General features: G+C 40.4%; 1 protein-coding gene across 3 annotated transcripts in view; it reads left to right on the plus strand.

Moving 5' to 3' along the window:
• The window catches only part of KIF20B (kinesin family member 20B), a 76,980-nt gene extending 70,700 nt beyond the window's left edge, over window positions 1–6,280 (plus strand). For all 3 annotated transcript variants that reach the window (XM_068961447.1, XM_068961448.1, XM_068961449.1), the window contains 2 exons: window positions 4,753–4,895; window positions 6,057–6,280. In XM_068961447.1, the coding sequence (XP_068817548.1) occupies window positions 4,753–4,895; window positions 6,057–6,134 (221 nt within the window). In that variant the 3' untranslated portion in view covers window positions 6,135–6,280. The remainder of the gene's footprint in view (window positions 1–4,752; window positions 4,896–6,056) is intronic.
• Window positions 6,281–22,003: the final 15,723 nt, after the last annotated feature.

Here is a 22,003-nt window from a genome sequence, read left to right on the forward strand (position 1 = left end):
TGGAAAGATTCTGTGGAGAACGGATTAGCAACCCACTCTACTATTCTTGCCTGGAGACACCAGTGGACAGAGGAGCTTGGAGGGCTACAGTCCATAGGGTCGCACAGAGTTGGACACAACTGAAGTGACTTAGCACACATGCATGCAGACTGCTTAATGCGTTGTAGAGATACAAGGAAAGAACTATGGTAGTATTGGAGGGAAAGAACTGTTGGGGGCTATGGGAAGATTTGATATTAATAGAACAGATGGGATTTAACTTGGGTATTGAAATACTAGAAGATTATACCTCCTAGAGGTAACCACTGTTAGCATTATGGTATATATTCTAGTGCTTTTTTCCTCTGCATGGATAAGCATGAGAAACACTGGGCTGGAAGAAGCACAAGCTGGAATCAAGACTGCCGGGAGAAATACCAATAACCTCAGATGTGCAGATGACACCACGCTTATGGCAGAAAGTGAAGAGGAACTAAAAAGCCTCTTGATGAAAGTGAAAGTGGAGAGTGAAAAAGTTGGCTTAAAGCTTAACATTCAGAAAACAAAGATCATGGCATCTGGTCCCATCACTTCGTGGGAAATAGATGGAGAAACAGTGGAAACAGTGTCAGACTTTATTTTTTGGGGCTTCAAAATCACTGCAGATGGTGATTGCAGCCATAAAATTAAAAGATGATTACTCCTTGGAAGAAAGGTTATGACCAACCTAGATAGCATATTGAAAAGCAGAGACATTACTTTGCCAACAAAGGTCCGTCAAGGCTCTGGTTTTTCCAGTGGTCATGTATGGATGTGAGAGTTGGACTGTGAAGAAGGCTGAGCGCCGAAGAATTGATGCTTTTGAACTGTGGTGTTGGAGAAGACTCTTGAGAGTCCCATGGACTGCAAGGAGATCCAACCAGTCCATTCTAAAGGAGATCGGTCCTGGGTGTTCTTTGGAAGGAATGATGCTAAAGCTGAAACTCCAGTACTTTGGCCACCTCATGCGAAGAGTTGACTCATTGGAAAAGACTCTGATGCTAGGAGGGATTGAGGGCAGGAGAAAAAAGGGACGACAGAGGATAAGATGGCTGGATGGCATCACTGACTCGATGGACGTGAGTTTGAGTGAACTCCGGAAGGTGGTGATGGACAGGGAGGCCTGGCGTGCTGCGATTCATGGGGTCGCAAAGTATCGGACATGACTGAGCGACTGAACTGAACTGAACTGAATCTTATGTACTATATCAAAAACATATTTCTTTAAATATCTATTAAGTTTAGTTGCTTAATGCTTTTTTCTGTATAATATAGACATATTAATACTCTGGTATTAATATGTGCTAAGATATATATTCTCTCTATACACATATACATAAATACATACTTATATACACATCTACCAGAAAGAACAGTTTTAATGTAAGTAGAGTACCAGGAAAGTGTAGGACTTGTGTGGGCAGTTCTAGGTAGCAGTATGCATCTAGCCTCTAGAATGTGGAGAGAGTATTAGGAGGAAGGGGGCAGGAAGGAGTGAGTTTTCATGACATTACCTGAGTGGTGGTGGTGGGATAAATTGGAGACTAGAGATGGGGAGAATGAGGAGAGAAAGTGACTAAAAGCAGGGGGACAGCTGAATTGAGTCACATTGGTTGTGTAAAAATACTTTGTGTAAAAACTTAGCACAGAGCTTCCCAAACTTTCTTGGATTACAATGCCTTTAATGTGCCAGTAATTTTTTTCAGTGCATCCATGCACCCAAAGAAACACCTAAATAGTCCCATCCATTAATAGTTAAGGCCAAACAATCTCTGAAAATTTAGCTTCTGATAATCCAGGTTGCTAAAATATGTCACCATCAAAAGGAAGGATATTTGATACCGTTTTGAAACTGTGAACTACCTTGAGTTGAGTGTCACTGTTTTCCTTAGAAATTTAAAATATTCCAAGTTGCTCTTGTGAATTTCCTGCAACATGTCTTGGTGCACCGTTTGGGAACTTCAGACTTAGATCTATTTGTGTGTGTGTGTATATATATATTTAAAAGTATACGTTGTTTGAAAGGTATCATTTGTATAAGCATAGAAAATACCTGGAGAGGTAAACAGCAAATTGTTAAATGTTTAAATTTGGAGAGGTGAGACTTGTTATTTTAGATTCTTAGGTATTCTCACTTAATTATATTGACCATTGTTTATATTTATTTAGTTGCTAAGTTGTGTCCGACCCTTTGCGACCCCATGGACTATAGTCCACCAGGCTCCTCTGTCCTCTCAGGCAAGAATACTGGAGTGGGTTGCCATTTCGTTCTCCAGGGGATCTTCCCAACCCAGGAATCAAACCTGGGTCTCCTGCATTGCAGGTAGATTCTTTACTGACTGAGCTACAAGGGAAGCCCCTCTCCTTGAAAACATATTTCCTTTTGATATATAAACAATATATTGCCATAAAAAGCAATGCATATGTGGTTTATATATTGAAAGGAAACATGTTTTCAAGTAGAGGGAAGTACCCAGATGGTAATGACTTCCTGACTTGGTTGATTTAGTTTAACAGCTTCCCTGCTATATACCTGGTGTGTGGTTTTTGTTTTTTTTTTTAACTTCTTTCTAGGAGTATAAAGATTCCCTGTTTCGGATTGTAACTGCAGTGCATGTCTGTTGTTGATCACTTGGAAATAAAGGGAAAATAGAAGAAAATAGAGGCTAGTTCTTAAAATTCTGTTGCTCTGATAACTACTCTTAATCCATTACTCAGTATCACTGTTCTCCCCATTTATCCCTTGCATATCTCCTATCCATTCAGTACATAGCAGCCAGAGTGATCTTTTCACGGTACAAATTATTTAAGCCATTTAATTTTCTGTTTTCTAATCTTTTCCAGTGGGATATAAGCTCTGCAGGTGCAACATATCTGTCTTGTTTACATCTTTGGCTCTTAGTACAGTGGTTTGCACATAGTAGTGAGGGATTTTGAGGCTCCAACCCAAATCCTATGTGTGATTTGTTTCAGGCTGACCATGGGCGATTACAAAGGTTTTACTTGTTAGGCCTCATAAGGGAAAGCTGCCCTTCCCTCATCAAACATACACAGCTAGTGCACTCCAGTCTTCGAAGGGAGCCAGTCAGTCAAGGACTCAGGTCTCCTGCTGGGCATACTCTTACACCTACCTGCATTCCTAGCCTGTGTGTGTGTGTGTGAGCCACTCAGTGGTGTCCAATTCTTTGTGACCCCATGCTAGGGGTCCTCGTCCCCCGCTAGGCTCCTCGTCCATGGAATTCTACAGGCAAGAATAGTGAGTGGGTTGCCATTTCCTTCTCTAGGGGATCTTCCTGACCCAGGGATTGAACCTGGGTCTCCTGCATTGCAGGCAGATTCTTTTACCATTGAGCCACCATGGAATTCCTAGCCTAGGACCCTTCATTTGGATGCTCCTAATTGAGTGCCTTCAGTAGAGAATGTCCTCAGGCATCTCTGCTGGAGACTTTATGATGGGGAAGGAGAAGGAACCTTGGAGACACTCTTTTCCACTCTGACTGTACTTTTCCACTCCTAGCCCTCCTCTCCGGTCTCCAGCACCAAGGTCCATAACAGGGATAGAATGGCCACTTCTGTGCTGATCCACCTGACCCAGACCACGCATTAATCCGTGGGGGAGTGTGGAACAGGGTGGGAGTTTGGTATGTTCTCAGTTTAGACTTCCCTGGTGGCTTAGGTGGTAAAAGCGTCTGCCTGCAATGCAGGAGACTCAGGTTCGATCCCTGGATTGGGAAGATTCCCTGGAGAAGGAAATGGCAACCCACTCCAGTAGAGTGGACAGAGGAGCCTGTTAGGCTAGAGTCCATGGGGTCGCAAAGAGTCGGACATGACTGAGGAACTTCACTCACTCAATTTAGCCTCTTGCTTATTCAATTGCAGTAGATGGTTAAAGGCTTTAACTTTCATGTTGACTTGTCATAATTAGCTACTCTGAAATCTGGCAGCTCACCGCTTAGGCTCAGCTTAGCCGTTGACAGGTAGACACTTAACTCTGCATATTTCTTGAAATGTTTTCTTTTTTAAAAAAATATATATTTGATATCATATATATATATATATGGATTTTATATCCAGAAGTTTTCCTAAATGGAAATGTTTTCTGCTGAAATCAGTATGTGTCTGTTAAAATAAATAAATAAAGCAGATGTACAAAGTAAGAAATTGAAAAATTCCTTTTCAACTCCCTAGAAATGATCAACTGTTAAAAATTTGGTTTCTTTCTTTTAATCTATGTATCTGTGTGCATGTGTTTGTTAACTGGAAGTAAATGGCTCACAGTTACAAGTTACTTTTACTTAATATTCATGTGGACATCTTTACGTGTGAATACTGAACTAGCTCCGGCACCTTATTATTCTTAATGCTACATGGTGCACTATGTATGTGGACTGGTCTTTTCCGTAAATGTAGTGTAAACCTCTTCCGAGTCATTAAAGATGCCTGAGTTTTACTGGTGGTAGTATAATTTACCAATAGTAAATTTACCAAATTTACAAAATTTCAACGTTTACAATATGTTGAACACTAATGAAGTGACATTTTATTTATTTGTCTTTCTATTTTTGGTGTTGATCATTAAGTCATATATATATTGGGCATTTCTTTGTTTTCTATTTGTGTCCTTTCACCATTTATAAATTGCAGTGCTTTTTAAATATGGCTCTTTATGAAGGATTTATAATATTTGCCATTAGGAAATTATTTCAGGATTTAACTGGTAAATTTTTTTCATAGCAAAGAAGATAATTGAAACGATGAGCTCTTCAAAGTTCTCAAATGTAGAAGTAAGTAAAGAAAATGTGTCTCGACCAAAACGGGCCAAACGAAAATTATACACAAATGAAATTTCGTCTCCTATTGATATATCTGGCCAAGTGGTAAGCTGCTATTTCAGTTCTCTTAAAAGTAAAACTCTTTATGTTCTTTTTAATTCTGAAGTACTCTTACAGTTTGAATTATATAGTGGTTTGGATCTCTTATTCTGTACACCAAGTCTCGTAAAACTTGCTTTAAAAGTTATACTATTGGTACTGGATGTGTTAAGTTTATAGTAATTGAATGTAAATGCTGCATTAATATATACAAGTGTCACATGCATCTGCATTTGTAAATTCATTAGAATTCTAGAACTTTAATTCCATCAATAGAATTATCACTGTTTAATAATTTATTGGCTTCTAACATCTGCTTTTCATGTTATCTTTATCATAAGAGTTGTACAAATCTGGGCATAATTCTGCCTGGTAAAAATACAGACTTGACATTCAGTCATTTCCTCCCACTTTGCCTCAAAGGCTTCCATGTTTTCTTAAGAAAAGACTAGTTTGTCACCCTGACTCTGTGACTCATTCTCCTTACTCAGAACACGCTGTTCTATTACAGGGAAAGTTTTAATTTTCTATCATGCTTGCATTTGCCTAGTGGATAAAAGTGAAGATAGGAAAGTAATTAAAGGAAAAGCCTTCAACAGGAAGTGGTCAAGAAAAATCAGGAGAGACCTTTTTGTAACAGTAGCTGTCAGATAAAAGATAGACACTTGAAGCAAGTAGTCAAGAATTAGGGTCATTAGGACATGCTTTTCAAAGTGCTCTTCTCTTGGTTGCTTTTTTCCATCTGTCTGATAAACTACATGATTTTCTCCCTTGGCTGAAATTGTTTCTTTTCTTAGTTGCAAAATAATGCTCTTTCTACTTGTTATTGCAAAAAATAATTTCTTAAAAATTGCTTGAGATACTTGTTTTGAAATATTTGAGTTATTATTTCAAACTATGTATGTCCTGAATTCAGTAAAAGTATGGATTTCTTTTATTTTAGAATGAGGTGGTGTTGTAAGAATCTTTTATAAAATCTACTGCCTTAGGCATGCTTTTTTTATAGAAGATAGTATAATTGCAGTCCAGGAGGACAAAAATTACTGTCATGTACTTCTTATTTCAGTTATTAAACACTGAAATATGAACATATCTTATTAATTGTAAGTAAGGTTTCATTTTTACTTTTATTTTCACTTATAAAATTTGTGAAATTGTTAATTTCAGATTTTGATGGACCATAAAGTGAAAGAAAGCGATCATCAGATTCTCAAACGAAGACTTCGAACCAAAACAATCAAATAAATCACTTACGGAGAGTATTTTAATATAAATTTTATATTCATAATCATTGTAACTTGTATTGTGACTTTTTAAAGATAATTGTATATACTGTGTTGCATCAAATCCCTTTGTATATACATTGTTATTTTGTACTGGTATAATTTTAATTCAATAAAGAAAACATGTCAACAGTAAGTTTACTTGCCTACTTTTCTAAGGCTTTTAAATAATAGCTTCTTTTTAATAATAGCTTCTTTTATCCTAGACATGGGCCTAGTGAGGAGCCAAGGAAAGATGCTATGGTTTTTGTTTGTGTTTATATACATAGATGTTATAAGTTAGATCTTTGGTTTACTTATCTTTAACTGTTGTAGGACTTGCTTTTACTGCATCTGTTAGGAAATACAGGTGATTTTACATATCTGTACAGGAAGTAAGTGTGTATAGGTCATCTGGTTGCTAAAATGTGCACATATTTTAGAAGAGATCTCAGGTTTTTAATTAGAATATCTTTTATTTTTAAATAATAGAATAGAGTTGGCTTTCTGATTTTTTTAGGACACAACACAGATGATTAGAAGCAGAAAGTTAGAAGGGAAGAGGAGATAACAACATCTAGAGGGCAAAAAATAACACTGTTATCTATAGAATTTTAGTCCACACACGCACTGCAACTAGAGAGTAACCCCCACTCTCTGCAACTAGAGAAAGCCCACATGGAGCAAAAAAGACCCAGTGCAACCAAAAAATAAAATAAAAATAATATTAAAGCCATAAGTAGAGAGAAAACTGCAGTGAGGGAAGGAAGATCAGTGATTGCCTTGAAGCCGTGGTCAGGAGATGGAATCTGAGGACATGAGGAAACTTCTTGGGGGAATGGCTATGTTCTGTGCCTTGAGTGTTCTGTATTCTGTATGCAATCTCTAAAAATAAAATTGTCTTTGAATTAATTTTATTGCTTGAAATATAGAGCTGGGAAAAAAGATTTTAAAATAAGCACCAAAACTGCAATGAGGTACCATTCTGTGGAGACCAGAGTAGCTAAAATTAGAAAGACTGACAGTACCGAGTGAAAGATTCTGGCTTCTAGCATGTATATTTAAAGGAAATTTTTTTTTTCCCTTGTAGAGTAACTGCACTCGTTCTTTACTGGGCAAGAGAACATATTTTGGAAAATGTTTTAGAGGCATTTTTTGACCTAAGGTTCCGTTCAGTTGCTCAGTCGTGTCTGACTGTTTGCAACCCCATGGACTGCAGCCTGCCAGGCCTCCCTGTCCGTCACCAACTTCCAAAGCTTACGCAAACTCATGTCCATTGAGTCGGTGATGCCATCCAACCATCTCATCCTCTGTCGTCCCCTTCTTCTGCCTTCAATCATTCCCAGCGTCAGGGTCTTTTCAAATGAGTCAGCTCTTCACATCAAATGGTCAAAGTATTGGAGCTTCAGCATCAGTCCTTCCAATGAATATTCAGGACTGATTTCCTTTAGGATGGACTGGTTGGATCTCCTTGCAGTCCAGGGGACTCTGAAGAGTCCTCCAACACCACAGTTCAAAAGCATCAATTCTTCAACACTCAGTTTTCTTTACAGTCCAACTCTCACATCCATACATGACCACTGGAAAAACCATAGCCACACACACACACAAAGAGGAAGTTTAGGCTTTGCTTGGGCTGTTTCGTGGCCAAGTAGGCTAAACGTTCATAAACGGGAGGCTTCATTGTGGCTTTCTAAACCTAAGGCTTGAGCTAGCAGAGCCTAGTCTTGTAATAGCTAAGAATTCGGTCTTTGGTTCTAAAACTCACTTTTTATTTTCCATGTAACTGAGGAACATAAATTTATATAAAACAGTAGATGAACCTTATGGTACAGACTCAGCATGACTAGATTCTATATCCAATCTAAATTCAGACACATTTTTCATACAATTTGTACACCAGTTCAGCAATATGATTGATGACTGGTCCCACAAAATTAGTGCAATATTAGTTTTGCATGCTTCAACTAGCAGAGTATGGTTCAAGAATACAGTTTATGTATGAACACTTAGCCCCCGTCCATATTATCATTCCATTTATCATTTATTTTGGGACGCTTGTCCTTAGAATACCATTTAAAACTTACTTAACGAATAACCGTGAATAACCATTGACAGCACCAAAATGATGTTCTTGAGGTAAAATATGTACATGGATTATTGGGCAGTGTTACAACTAACTTCTGAATGTTTGAACAGAAAAGAAACCAAAGGACTTCTCGGATAACACATTAAGTGGAAATTTGAAGACAAGATACATGTCGTTGATGAAGATATGTATCAGTGATCCAGTAACCAGAGGTCTATTTAGTAGACCGTACTATGCCCATCACTCATACATCTATAGTTATATTCATACTACAGAGTTGAGTGGTTGTGACCCTTGTGTGCAAAGCCTGAAATTCTTACCATTTGGTCCTATACGGAAGAAGCTTGTTGGCTCCTGTAGTAGACAGTCCAACATACATAATGCCAGTGGGTAAGTGGTATTTATCCAGCAAGCTGCCAGACATGTTTGGTCGTCATCAGGTGGTGGTTCCTGCCACTTCCTGGCATATTTTGGATTTAATGTAGTATGACACTGTCTGGCACATAGGTACATTTTTTGAGCATTTACTGTTTTAATTTACCTGTTTAAGTATATGGTACCCTTATTTTTAAAAATGGATCATCACAAAATAAGAAGAGCCTAGAAGTGCTTAGTATTATTTTTAAAAGAAAATTTTGATTAACATTTTAACACTGTCTCTAGATGATTTTGTGAAGCATTACTGTTTGAGGAATATAGTTTGGAAGGACTATCCAAGGTCCTTGGTACTTAAAGTGCAGTCAATAGGCAGTGTGGGCATCACTTGAAAGCTTGCTAGAAATAGAGACTCACAATTTCCACCCTAGACGACTCCTGGAAAAAAGCTGTTTTTTAAAACAAGATCTCCAGATAAGTCATGTAAAGTTTGAGGAGCACTGCCAGTTAAAATACAATGGCACGTGATTGTGAGCAACTTCTACTCATGCCCTGCTGCTGGTAATGTACTTGATACAACCATTTTGGAAAATTGATAGTATCAATTAAAACTCCCCCACTTAAGGTGAAAAGCACAGGGAAGACTTGATCCCTAATGAAACTGTTTTTTACCATCCTGGTTTAAAAAAAAATGTTAACAATTCTCAAGTACACAAAATTGTATACAGCTCAATGAGTTATCGAAAGTGAATGCATCTATCTAATGAAAAGGCAAATTTTCTGTCATTACTCTCTTGGTCTGTCCCAGTTACAACCTGTTATTGGAAAGTAACCAACCATCTTAATTTCTAACAGCATAGAATGCACAAAAAGTATGCATGTGTTGTGGCTGACACCGTTTGTACTAAAATATACTTGTGTGATTTATCTATATTTTTCTTTCTGGTTGTAGTCTTTTCACTTATTGCTATGTGATATTCCATTGTATATCACAATTTATCCATTCTCCTATGGATGGACATTTAGGTTTCCAGTTTTTCGTTATTTACTAATAATGCTGCCATAAACGCATATCTCTGAGGTGTATCTAGGAATTGAAATTGCTAAGTTATAGGATATATTTGTGTGTCCAGCTTTAGAAGATACTACCAATTTTCTAAAATGGTTGTACCAAAGTCCATTATCATGTACATGTGCACCTCAGCAGGGCATGAGTTGTAGTTCACAATCACTTGGCATTATATGGTTTTAATTTGCATTTCTTCGATGACTAATGAGATTGAGATCCTGTCATATATTTATTGACTATTTGATTATCTCCTTTTACTAAGTCATTTGCCCATTTTAAAATTGGGTTGTCAGTCTTATTTATTTGTAGGAATCCTGTGTCTTCTAGATATGAGCTCTTTTGTCATTTATATGTGTTGCAAGTATTTTTTCTCTCTGATTTGCCTTTTCACTCTTTTAATGATATATAGTTTGAATAATTTTTCATGTTGTACTTAGAGAGTTGACCAGAACCATCTGATTCAGTATTGCCAGAAGTAGAACTAGTTTCCTTTTTAATAACTAAATTTTATAGCAGTAATGCATATTTATGATGAAAACAGCCATTATCAGCGGGAATTAGTTTGGCAAGATTTTAAAAGATAACAATCAATTTCAACCTATTTAATCTTCATTTGAAGTCTTCTAGGATATGTAAAAAAACAATAGATAAGATGTAGCCTCCATGTTACGTGGGTAAGAACTTCTATAGTTGTATATTTATGCCTTTGATGATCTTCTCTCAAGATTACCAACTATGTGTTCAACAAATGCACATCAGATAGATCTGTATTGGTTGGGGAAAAGAGACAAGCTGAGATCTTGGCAACGCAAATATTAGAAAAATATTCTAAAAACATTTGTAAATAACTTCAAGATTATAGAAAAGTTGCAAGAATAAGGATATTATATGGAATACCTATATAATTTTTACTCAGATTCTCCCTTTCTCAGCTTTGAAAGTGAAGTCGCTCAGTCGTGTCTGACTCTTTGCGACCCCGTGGACTGTAGCCCACCAGGCTCCTCTGTCCATGGGATTCTCCAGGCAAGAATATTGGAGTGGGTTGCCATTTCCTTCTCCAGGGGATCTTCCCGACCCAGGGATCGAACCCAGGTCTCCTGCATTGCAGGCAGACGCTTTAACCTCTGAGCCACCAGGGAAGCCCTTTTTCAGCTTTATTAAGGTATAATCGATGGAAAAATTATGATACTTAAAGCGTACAAAGTGATTTGATATATGTATACATTGTGAAAATATCCCCCATCAAGTTAATTAACATATCCATCACCTCACGTATTTACCCTTTTTTTCCTTTTGGTAAGAAAACTTCAAGTTCTAGCAAATTTCCATTACACAGTATGGTGGTGGTATTTGGTGAAGTAAGTATTAATGAGGAGGAGAAGGGAAAAGCCAGGTCTGAGTATGTACCTAAGATACCGTAAGGGCTTTGTGTTCTTAGGTGAGTGTTGATACTCACAGGAGGAATGAATATCCACCTTAACGGGTCCTTAAGAGAATTAAATGAGAAAATATGTGAGAAAGTTTTTGGTAAACACAAAAGGCATGCAAGTCCGGTTAAAACTACTTGACAGTTTTGCCAAAGTACCTGATTGCGTACTTATTGTGGGTGTGTGTTTGCTTAGTGCATTCTCTCTCATCACAGGGAGAGTCACTCAGGAAGAAACTGGGGTTTAGAGTTCTTATATTCTAAGACAGTCCTTAGTGATTTCCCCTCTGGAAATTGTAAAGGGGCCTCTGGAAGATGATAGAATCTGCATACACGTTGCTCTTTTCCCTTTGTGGCAATCTCACAGGAGGAATGAATGTCCAGTATTTATCATTGTTTTAGAACTTCTAACTCAGTGCATATTAAAATTATGTACATATTTTATAAACCTAATATCACTGGCTGGATTTTGTTGCCAAGCTCATTGAATTAGTCTGGGGCAGGGCGGGGGTATTGGGTTTATTGAACCCCTGGTGATTATAAGGGCTTGCAAGGTGGCACAGTGGTAAAGAATTCGCCTGCCAATGCAGGAGACTTGGGTGTGATCCCTTGGATTGGGAAGATCCCCTGGAGAAGGAAATGGAAACCCATTCCAGTATTCTTGCCTGGAAAATTCCATGGACAGGAGCCTGGCAGATACAGTCCACGGGGTCTCGAAAGAGTCGGTCACCACAGAGCTTGTGTGCAGGGGGATCCCAAAGTGCACCCAGGCCTGAGCACTGCAACTGACGTTGCAAAGATAAATTTTTCCACCAGAGGGAGACAAAGCACTTCTCTGTGAAAAGGCCTGTCATGAAACCCATTCTCTGACTTCACAGCTGCACCAATTTATGTAAAGTGCCAAGCAGGACAAAAATGCGGGCAGACAGGCAATATTATCTTTGGCACTCTTCCTTGCCAACCAAAGAAGTTCTTGCCACCACTGGAGAAAATTCCAGGAACTGGAAATGGCACCCCACTCCAGTATTCTTGCCTGGAGAATCCCAGGGCCAGAGGAGCCTGGTGGGCTGCCGTCTATGGGGTCACACAGAGTCAGACACGACCGAAGCGACTTAGCAGCAGGAGAAAATTCCAGGAACTAATTTTAAAAGTAGCATCATTAAAAATATCTCTTATTCATCCAGTTACCTATACTAGCATCTAGAGATCTTTTCATTCCTTCTACTACCTCACTTTGATAAAATAGACTGCATGAAAAAAAGGGTTATATTGTTCATATCAAGTGGAAAGTTGACATAAGACCACTTGAAAAATTTGACATAAGGTCACTCGAAGAATCATGCAAATAGAAATCAACATCAGCAAAAGTAAACTGGCTTAAGTTATGCTCACAAAATTTTAGGAAATATGCAGACATAATAGTGTGATTTAGATGTATTTGATTGGCATCCCCCAATTTTAATTTCTCCCATCTCATGCCTACTTCATCATGCATGGCAGGCAGACTCTTTACTATGTGAGCCACCAGGGAAGCCCCCTTCTCCATCAGAAAAGCCATAAAATCTACAAACTTGATCTCTGTCCTCTTGTGGCTGGAGAAGGTCAGTGAGAAGGAGATGAAAATCACTGGGGAGGGCTTCCCTTCATGAATAAAATGGCAAAGAAATTTCTCTCTCTTCATTACCTAGCAGTGTGCTTGGCAAATGCCATATGTGATGGACCTCATTATGGGATGGAGCCAAAGTGAAAAGATATTAGTTTGCCTGGAAAGAAATGTAATTTGATGGCCAGGACAAGGAAGTAAATGATGATTTATGGTCTGATTATTCAGTTCAGTAGCTCAGTCGTATCCGACTTTATGACCCCATGGACTGCAGCACACCAGCTTCTCTGTCCATCACCAACTCCCGGAGCTTACTCAAACTCATGTCTATTGAGTTGGTGATGCCATCCAACCATCTCATCCTTTGTCGTCCCCTTCTCCTGCCTTCAAACATTCCCAGCATCAGGGTCTTTTCAAATGTGTCAGCTCTTCATATCAGGTGGCCAAAGTATGGGAGCTTCAGCTTCAGCATCAGACCTTCCAATGAACACCCAGAACCGATCTCCTTTAGGATGGACTGATTGGATCTCCTTGCAGTCCAAGGGACTCTCAAGAGCCTTCTCCAAAATCACAGTTCAAAAGCATTAATTCTTCGGCACTCAGCTTTCTTTATAGTCCAACTATCACATCCATACATGACTACTGGAAAAACTAAAGCTTTGGCTAGACGGACTTTTGTCTGCAAAGTAATGTCTCTGCTTTTTAATATGTTGTCTAGGTTGGTCATGACTTTTCTTTCAAGGATCAAGTGTCTTTTAATTTCATGGCTGCAGTCACCATTTGCAGTGATTTTGGAGCCCCCAAAAATAGTCTGTCACTGTTTCCATTGTTTCCCATTTGCTATGAAGTGATAGGACCAGATGCCATGATCTTAGTTTTCTGATGTTGAGTTTTAAGCCAACTTTTTCACTCTCCTCTTTCACTTTCATCACGAGGCTCTTTAGTTGTTCTTCACTTTCTGCCATAAGGGTGGTGTCATCTGCATCTCTGAGGTTATTGATATTTCTCCCAGCAATCTTGATCCCAGTTTTTGCTTCATCCAGTCCAACATTTTTTATGATGTACTGTGCAAGTAAGTTAAATAAGCCGGGTGACAATATACAGCCTTGACATACTCCTTTCCTGATTTGGAACCAGTCTATTGTTCCATGTCCAGTTCTTTTTTATTTTATTTTATTTTTTTAATTTTTATTTTTACTTTATTTTACTTTACAATACTGCCATGTCCAGTTCTAACTGTTGCTTCTTGACCTGCATAGAGATTTCTCAGGAGGCAGGTCAGGTGGTCTGGTATTCCCATCTCTATAAGACTTCTCCACAGTTTGTTGTGATCCACACAGTCAAAGGCTTTGGCATAGTCAATAAAGCAGAAGTAGATGTTTTTTTCTGGAACTCTCTTGCTTTTTTGATGATCTAACGGATGTCAGTAATTTGATCTCTTGTTCCTCTGCCTTTTCTAAATCCTGATTGAACATCTGGAAGTTCATGGTTCATGTACTGTTCAGTTGGCCCTAAAAATCAGCATCACAGCTACTACAGCTCCCTTACACATGCATGTATTGTCATCAGTCCCAAATGGGCACATCTGCTCGAGCTGTTAAACTGTGAACATGTAAAGGGCATTACGTTTAAGGTAACACTGACTAGTTGTACCTTACACTTTTGACAGGAAAGCGCTCATTTTACCATAATGAAAGTGAGGATCGTTGTCCTAATGGCTGCTTGATCCTGGCTCTGTCCATAATAGCACACTGGAGAGTATGATTTATGAGCCGAGTTTTTATTGTTCAAACTAGGAGTTAAAGAATAGTGTCTTGACAAGACCACCTGATATCACTTATATGTGGAATCTAAAACTGACACAAATGAACTTATCTGCCAAACAGAAACAGATTCACAGACAGATCAGACTTGTGGTTGCCAAGGGGGAGAAGGTGGAAGAGGGATTGCTGAGCAGTTTGGGATTAGCAGATGCGAACTATTATCTGTGGATAAACAAGGTCCTACTGTACAGCAGTGTATACCACTCTAATGGTAGAAAGTGAAGAGGAACGAAAGAGCCTCTTGATGGGATGAAAGAGGAGAGTGAAAACACTGACTTGAAACTCAACATTAAGACCATGATCATTAAGATCATGGCATCTAGTCCCATCACTTCATGGAAAATAGAAGGGGAAAAAGTAGGAGCATATGACAGATTTTCTTTCCTCGGGCTCTAAAATCACTGAGGCTGATGGTTGCAGCCATGAAATTAAAAGATGTTTGCTTCTTGGAAGGAAAGCTATGACAAACCTGGACAGAGTATTAACAAGCAGAGACATCACTTTGCCCACAAAAATCCACGTAGTCAAAGCTATGGTTTTTCAAGTAGTCATGTACAGATGTGAGCGTTAGTCCATATAGAAGGCTGAGCACCACAGAATTGATGCTTTTGAATTGTGGTGCTAGAAAAGACTCTTGAGGGTCCCTTGGACTGCAAGATCAAACCAGTCAATCCTAAAGGAAATCAACCCTGAATATTCATTGGAAGGACTATTGTTGAAGCTAAAGCTCCAGCGCTTTTGCCACCTGATGCAAAGAGCTGGCTGATTGGCAAAGACCTTGATGCTGGGAAAGAGTGAGGGCAAAACAAGAAGCGGGCAGCAGAGGATGAGACGGTTAGATAGCATCATTGACTCAATGAACGTGAATTTGAGCAAACCCCAGGAGACAGTGGAGGACAGAGGAGCCTGGAGTGTTGTAGTCCATGCGATCACAAAGAGTTGAATATGGCCTAGTAACTGAACAAGAACCACTGTAAAGCGCAGAGAACAATAGTCAATATCCTGATAACTCATAATGGAAAAGAATATGAAAAAGAAAATGTCTATAACTGGGTCTCTATGCTGCACTGCAGATATTAATACAGCATTGTAAATAAACTACCTTTCAATAAATTAAAAAAAATTTTAAAGAGTAATCTCTTGATAGCAATACACTGAAAGCCTTGGTGCTGTAGCAGCTTCTAAGATGGAGCATTTATGGACCCTGGTGTTTGGACATCTGGGCAAGTGCAGCTGTATTTGAGACATACTAAAATTTTTGTGTGTTGTTTATCTCATATTCAAATATAATGGACATCAGGTGTTTCATTTGGCATGGAAATGGCTTAAAAAACCACTCCACTGATTCCTTACCTTAAGAAATGGGAGGGTTTCAGATGCCATGATTTTCAGATTTTGCTTGTCTTCAGAAACTCTGCACAAGTGAAATTTTATTCAGAAGCCCACTATACAAAACAGAGAAAAGCTGAGTTGCTCTGATTGAAACCAAGCGTGGGTCACCACCTTCCTGAAAGCGGTAGAGAAGCACTGGACTTGGTGATTTCTAAAATCCCTTCTGCCTGTGACAATCTGTGTGTCCAGGTGAATTCGTTTTACAGGAAGTAATCGTCCAGATTGTGATTAATCAGATGTCATTCTTTCCTTTGACACTTGGGAAGGACAAAGTAGAATTAGTAACTGCCTTTATTTATTCTTTCCACAGATGTTTGTTGAACACTTACTACAGGCAAGGCAATGTATTAGGCACTTTGGAACAAGAGTGCAAAGAGAAAATTTGAAAAGGCACTCTGAATTTAGTAGAAGAGCTGAAACTTATGACGGGTAACTGTAGGTGCATTTATTAAGATTTACTATGTGACGGGCATGCATTGCTTCCAATTCTAAACAGTATTTCAGTGAGCATTGGTCTGACTCACAGCTCTTGTTCTTTTCCACCTGCTTTCAGCATAACCTTATTTCCTTTCCATTTTTTTTTTCTAAAACTAATACGCAGATGATTCCTCTGCTTGTTTTTAGCTCTGAATTTGCCTGTCTAATTTTGGATATTTCTTAGAAGCCCTGTCTCTGCTAAAGTGTAGGATGATGAAGTTATAATGTGTTCCCCTCCCCTCCAACCTTTCAAAGAGGCATTCCAGAGACCCAGCCTCCTCCCACAGCATGCGTGTCCCGGGTCGGGGGTAGAAGAGGTCATTTTGGGCATAATCCTCATTCTCACCCACTTGCATGCTGAGGCTGTTAGCAGATTTCACAGTTCCTTGCTCTGCAGGATTCCTGGCTCTCTCTCCTTCCTCCTCCCTCTGCCAGGCCGGATCGCTCACCTGAGTTCCGGTCATCTCACATCTCTCACTGCTGTCTTCTGCCAAGTCTCTTTTTTCCTCCTTTCATATTTTGCGTAACTCAGCAAAGGTTCTTTTTGACCACTGTAAGGTCAGTGGTTTGAACCCACGGCTTTGTCCTTGTCTTCCTGCTATTGAAAATTCCCAGGTGCACGTTGGAACAAATGTTCTCATTTTGACACAGCTCTCAATGGCCAGGTATTGTCTTCCATTCACTTTTGGTTTTTAAAAAACATTTTTGTTTTTCTTTCATGGGTTACAAAATTATATCTGTTGAAAAAATTTAAACATAGGCTTTTTCAAAAAGTAAGTGTAAATCAGATGTAATTCTGTCTCTCTAGAGTGGGAGGGGAGGTGGGGGATTTCTAAGGTATATTCTTTTGGATTTTTTTCCCCTATGTATTTTTTTTTCTTCAACAAAAAGAGAAGCAAATATACATACTGTTTTGTGGCTTGCTTTTTCATTTAACAATAGTTAGTGAACATCTTCTGATTTTATTAAATTTTTTCCCTTGATATCATTAAAGACTGTGTAGAATTCCAGGGATGGCGGAGCCTGGTGGGCTGCTGTCTATGGGGTTGCACAGAGTCCGACACGACTGAAGCGACTTAGCAGCAGCACCAGTGTTCTATCAGATGGATGTGCTAGGATTCATTTAGCCTACCCTACTTTGTTGGTCATCTGACTTTCCCAGGTTTTCCCTATTAAAAACGTCCTGCCCTCAACAATATTGAAGCTAAAGTATAATATACATCAGTGAAATGTATTAAATGTTTTTTCCCTTAGGTCAATTCATAGAGAAAATATTTACACATAACCCACTTCCCAACCAGATTTCACTTTGTGTTTTGGTCAAACTTTCTTGTGCGACTGCCCAGTTGCTGGATTGCTCCTTCTTGGCCATTGAAGACCTGCTTCTCTCCTGTCAGTCATAGTCTCTCACTTTATACCACACCTGTGTTAGCAGGTTTCACCCCACGAACGCTGCTCGCTTTGCATTCTGCAGGTGGAAGGAGAGCAGAGCCTCCGGCTCCTTTCTCTTTCCAATGTTACTGTTATTCCTGCCTCTTTCTTGGAAACAGAGAGGCATGCACAAATCCCTTAACAACTTGAGCTTCACTTAAGATGGTGCTGGGGAAGCCCCTTCAGTCACTGTGTGACTCATCTCAGACACACACACACACACACACACACACACACACATACTGCCCTCTCAGACCTTCATCCAAGCCCCAAGTTCCCAGTGATGCTCCCACAGAGAGGCAGTCTGCAGCCAGCACGGTGGAGATAGTTCCTGTCTTTGGTGCGAGAAGAAAAGTCAAGCACTAAGTGGAAGTCTCAGGGCTCATTTTATGTTATTATATTTTTTCTACAATTTTTTTTGGGCCATGCCCTAAAGCATGTGGGATCTTAGTTCCCTGGCCACAGACTGAACCCACAGCCCCCCTGCATTGGAAGTGTGGATTCTTAACCACTGGACTGCCTGGCAAATCCCCCATTTAATGTTATGATACAAGAATTCTAAAGAATCTAAAAGAGTGGATCTAGATATTATATAACTGATTCACTTTGCTCTACACCTAAAACTAACCAACATTGTAAATCAACTATATGCCAACAAAAATTGAAAAAAAATTTTTCTTTGGTAGAAGAAGGAAAAACTGTAGTTTTTCAAGCTGGGTTCTGTGAGGCCCTTGGGTTCTAACCCAAATTCTTGGGGCTCATCCCAAGTGGGGAGCAGAGAGCAAAGTTGAGGTGACCTAAGCTGGTCTGTCTTTTTGTCTTGCTAGAGAAGAAGAAATGAAGACACTGGAAGGAAGCGAGGGCCTTCCTAAAGTAAGCAGACGTCACGTCTTAACCTAAAGTTCCCAGTCTCTTCGTCTTGTTTGAGAGGAGGCTGCTTCTGGGTCTGGAAGGGGGCCCAAGAGAATCCCCCAGAGGCTAAGAGTTGACTTGGAGTTACCAGCTAGTGCTTGCTTCTGATCTGGTGCCTCTGAGAGCCGGACAGGGGGGCCTGTGCAGAGACACAACTGAGTGAGAGGGAAGACGACAACTGTGTCCTGTGGTACAACCGGCAGACACACTCAAGTTCTCCCATGGGCCCCAAGAGAGTGGGGAAGTGAGTGGAGAGCAGGGACGGCTTGGTCACTTTTCCACTGCTGAACGCCTGTGCTGTTGACAGGGAGGAAGCAGGACTGTCTGCATAGGATCACCCATGAAACTTCACTGGGTGGGAGAAAAAAGCAGAGTAAAACCCCAAAATCTGATGAGTAATCAGGATCCTGTGCACCCAGATGTTTGGACTGACCTCCACAAGACTCAGACTCATGTGATGCGGGTCATGGGTGAGTTCCCTGCACTGACAGACTGGCTGGTGGGACTCAGGTCCGAGAGAACTTAGGGCAGAGGACTTAGGGTTCCATGGTGGCTGATGATAATGACGTTACTTAAGAAAGCGACATTTGAAACCCGAAATGATAGAAAATGACTAGATTGAATCAAGTCTTCCAGACTGGCGTAAATTTAGTTTCCTCATTTCTGATAACGAATGAAAAGTGAAAGTTGTACTCACTCAGTCGTGTCCGACTCTTTGCAACCCCATGGACTATGTCCCACCACGTCCTCTGTCCATGGAATTCTCCAGGCAAGAATACTGGAGTGGGTAGCCACTCCCTTTTCCAGGGGATCTTCCTGACCCAGGGATCGAACCCAGATCTCCTGCACTGCAAGCAGACTCATTAGCATCTGAGCCACCAGGGAAGCCCAGATAAGTTCTCACGAAAGAAAAATTTCAGTATTTGTGAAAATAAAATGAATTTTATGCTTGCATGTAGATTATTTATGGTTAAGTCACATCTGCTCTTATATTTTTCATGTGAGAAGTGAGACCCAGAGAAAAGGAGTGATTTATTCAAGGATTCAGTTATTGAGCAACAGCACTGTTCCTAGAACCTCTGTGCCCACTCAGTGCCTCAGTTGAGAGTCACCAGGTACACACTACTGCCAGACAGACTAGAGCTTGCTGCTACTGCTGCTGCTGCTGCTAAGTCGCTTCAGTCATGTCTGACTCTGTGTGACCCCATAGATGGCCTCCTACCAGGCTCCTCTGTCCCTGGGATTCTCTAGGCAAGAATGCTGGAGTGGGTTGCCATTGCCTTCTCCAGTGCATGAAAGTGAAAAGTGAAAGTGAAGTTGCTCAGTTGTGTCCGACTCTTGGCGACCCCATGGACTGCAGCCTACTAGGCTCCTCTGTCCGTGGGATTTCCCAGGCAAGAGTACTGGAGTGGGGTGCCATTGCCTGCTCCGAGAACAGAGCTTACTGAGCTGCAAAGAGGGAGAACGACTGTCACGGAGAAATGCGGCAGGGCAGGGAGAGGGGATGTCTTAGAATGCACTTGGAGGATTTGGGCTTGTGGTGGGTAATTTGGAGGCAGGTTTAAGGAAGCAGGTCTTTGCTGAATTGGATGCTGTCTGAAATAAAACATTGCTGTCCATGAGGCAGATGATGTATCTGAGGAAGGAATCTGTAGGTCAGGTATGCTTTGGGGGTATCTCTGCTAACCCAATCAGCTTGAAAAAAAGATATATCTGAGTTAAAAAGAACAGCAGATAATTTACAGTGAACATGTAATTTGATGCCATTGTTTTTCCCAAGTTGCAGGAGAGAAGGTCAGGTTGTTTTCTAGAAATTTGAATGATGTGAATTAAGAGATTAGGTTTAACATCTAGGCTCCAAGCTCATCGTGTCATCACAGAAAGTAAACTGTCCACAAAGAGATCCAAAATATTTGTTTCTTCTCACTTTTTTTTTGCTTCTTCTATATTTTTGCCAGTAGGGATTTGTCTTTCCTTTCTTCTCCATGGCCCTCACAATATAAGAATCTGAAAGTCTCTGCTATCCATCTAATTATAAAGCCCAGGATCTAACCAGGACAGCAAAGAGACTGTTGAAATAAAGATCTTATACATATATTTTGATTTCATTGTAACTCTGGTTATAATTTAAAATTAAATATTCCTATTTTCCTGGGAAAAATAGCCAGATACTCAGAGCTCCTCCTGAAAATACTATTTGAATGATGCCTTAGATTTTGGGGAAGAGGTATATGAAACAAATGAAGTGGAAGTGGGGACTTTTTCCAGGCTCCTATGTTGTTGTCTGGGTTTGGCCTCTGGCTGGAAGAGCAGATTTCCTTGGGGAAATTTCAGGGTTGGTGGACAAAAGCTCTACCTTACAGAACAGCCAGGGAAAGCTTGTGGATTTGGTGTTTCGTGGGGTTGCATTAAGTCCAGACTAAACTCTAGTGCCTGACGAACAACATCTGGCTCATGAACTGTAGATAGAACAACTAGTTTCTCCACAATCAGTCAATCCAGACTAGACAGCAGTGCCGGTTTTTCTTAAGCCATTAGAAAGAAGAGGCATCATGGATGGGGACTCTCAGAGTGGATCATCTCAGATGCAGAGGAGCCTCTGGAAATATCCAGCTGCTGAAAAAATTAGGAGAGCAGCAGCGGCAGAGGAGGTGGGGCTGAGGGCGGGCAAGAGGTAGATCCCTCCGCGAGAAAAGCAGGGTCGACTCCCTGCAGAGTCAGGAAACCTCAGGGTCAAATCCGGCTGCTTCCTGGGAGACAGAGTTGAGAGCACGCCTGCACGCTGCCCTGCTCTCTACGAATCCAGGTGCTGCTAGGACGAAGTGAGGGATGCTGCGAGCTTCCACTGCGGGGAGCTGGGTTTTGAAAAGCATCCTCCTTGCCTGTTCCATGTTAATTAAACTGAATGTGGGAAAGGAGCAGGAACCCTGTGGGGAGAAGCAGAGCGTGCCAGGTGAAGGGGAAGCTGTTGCTCAGCCCATTTCCACTGCTTGAATCTGGACTCTGTACCTTCTTGCTGTGTAAGCTTGAATGTGCTCCCAACACTTGTCTGTGTATTGAGTTTCGCATTAGTCAAGGGGAATAGTAAATGCCTTCTTTGTAGGGTGATTAGAGGATGAAGGGAGATGGGTTTTTTAAAGAGCTATGGTAGGCCCTACCTAACATGTAGATGGTTCTCAGTGAATATTGGCTCATTTCTTCCTCCCTCAGCAGAAACTAACTTTTCCTCTGGTGATCTAGCAAGCCTGGGGTGGC

Source organism: Capricornis sumatraensis, chromosome 23 (genome assembly GCF_032405125.1).
Source record: "Capricornis sumatraensis isolate serow.1 chromosome 23, serow.2, whole genome shotgun sequence".
In the NCBI taxonomy this organism is placed as follows: domain Eukaryota; kingdom Metazoa; phylum Chordata; class Mammalia; order Artiodactyla; family Bovidae; genus Capricornis; species Capricornis sumatraensis.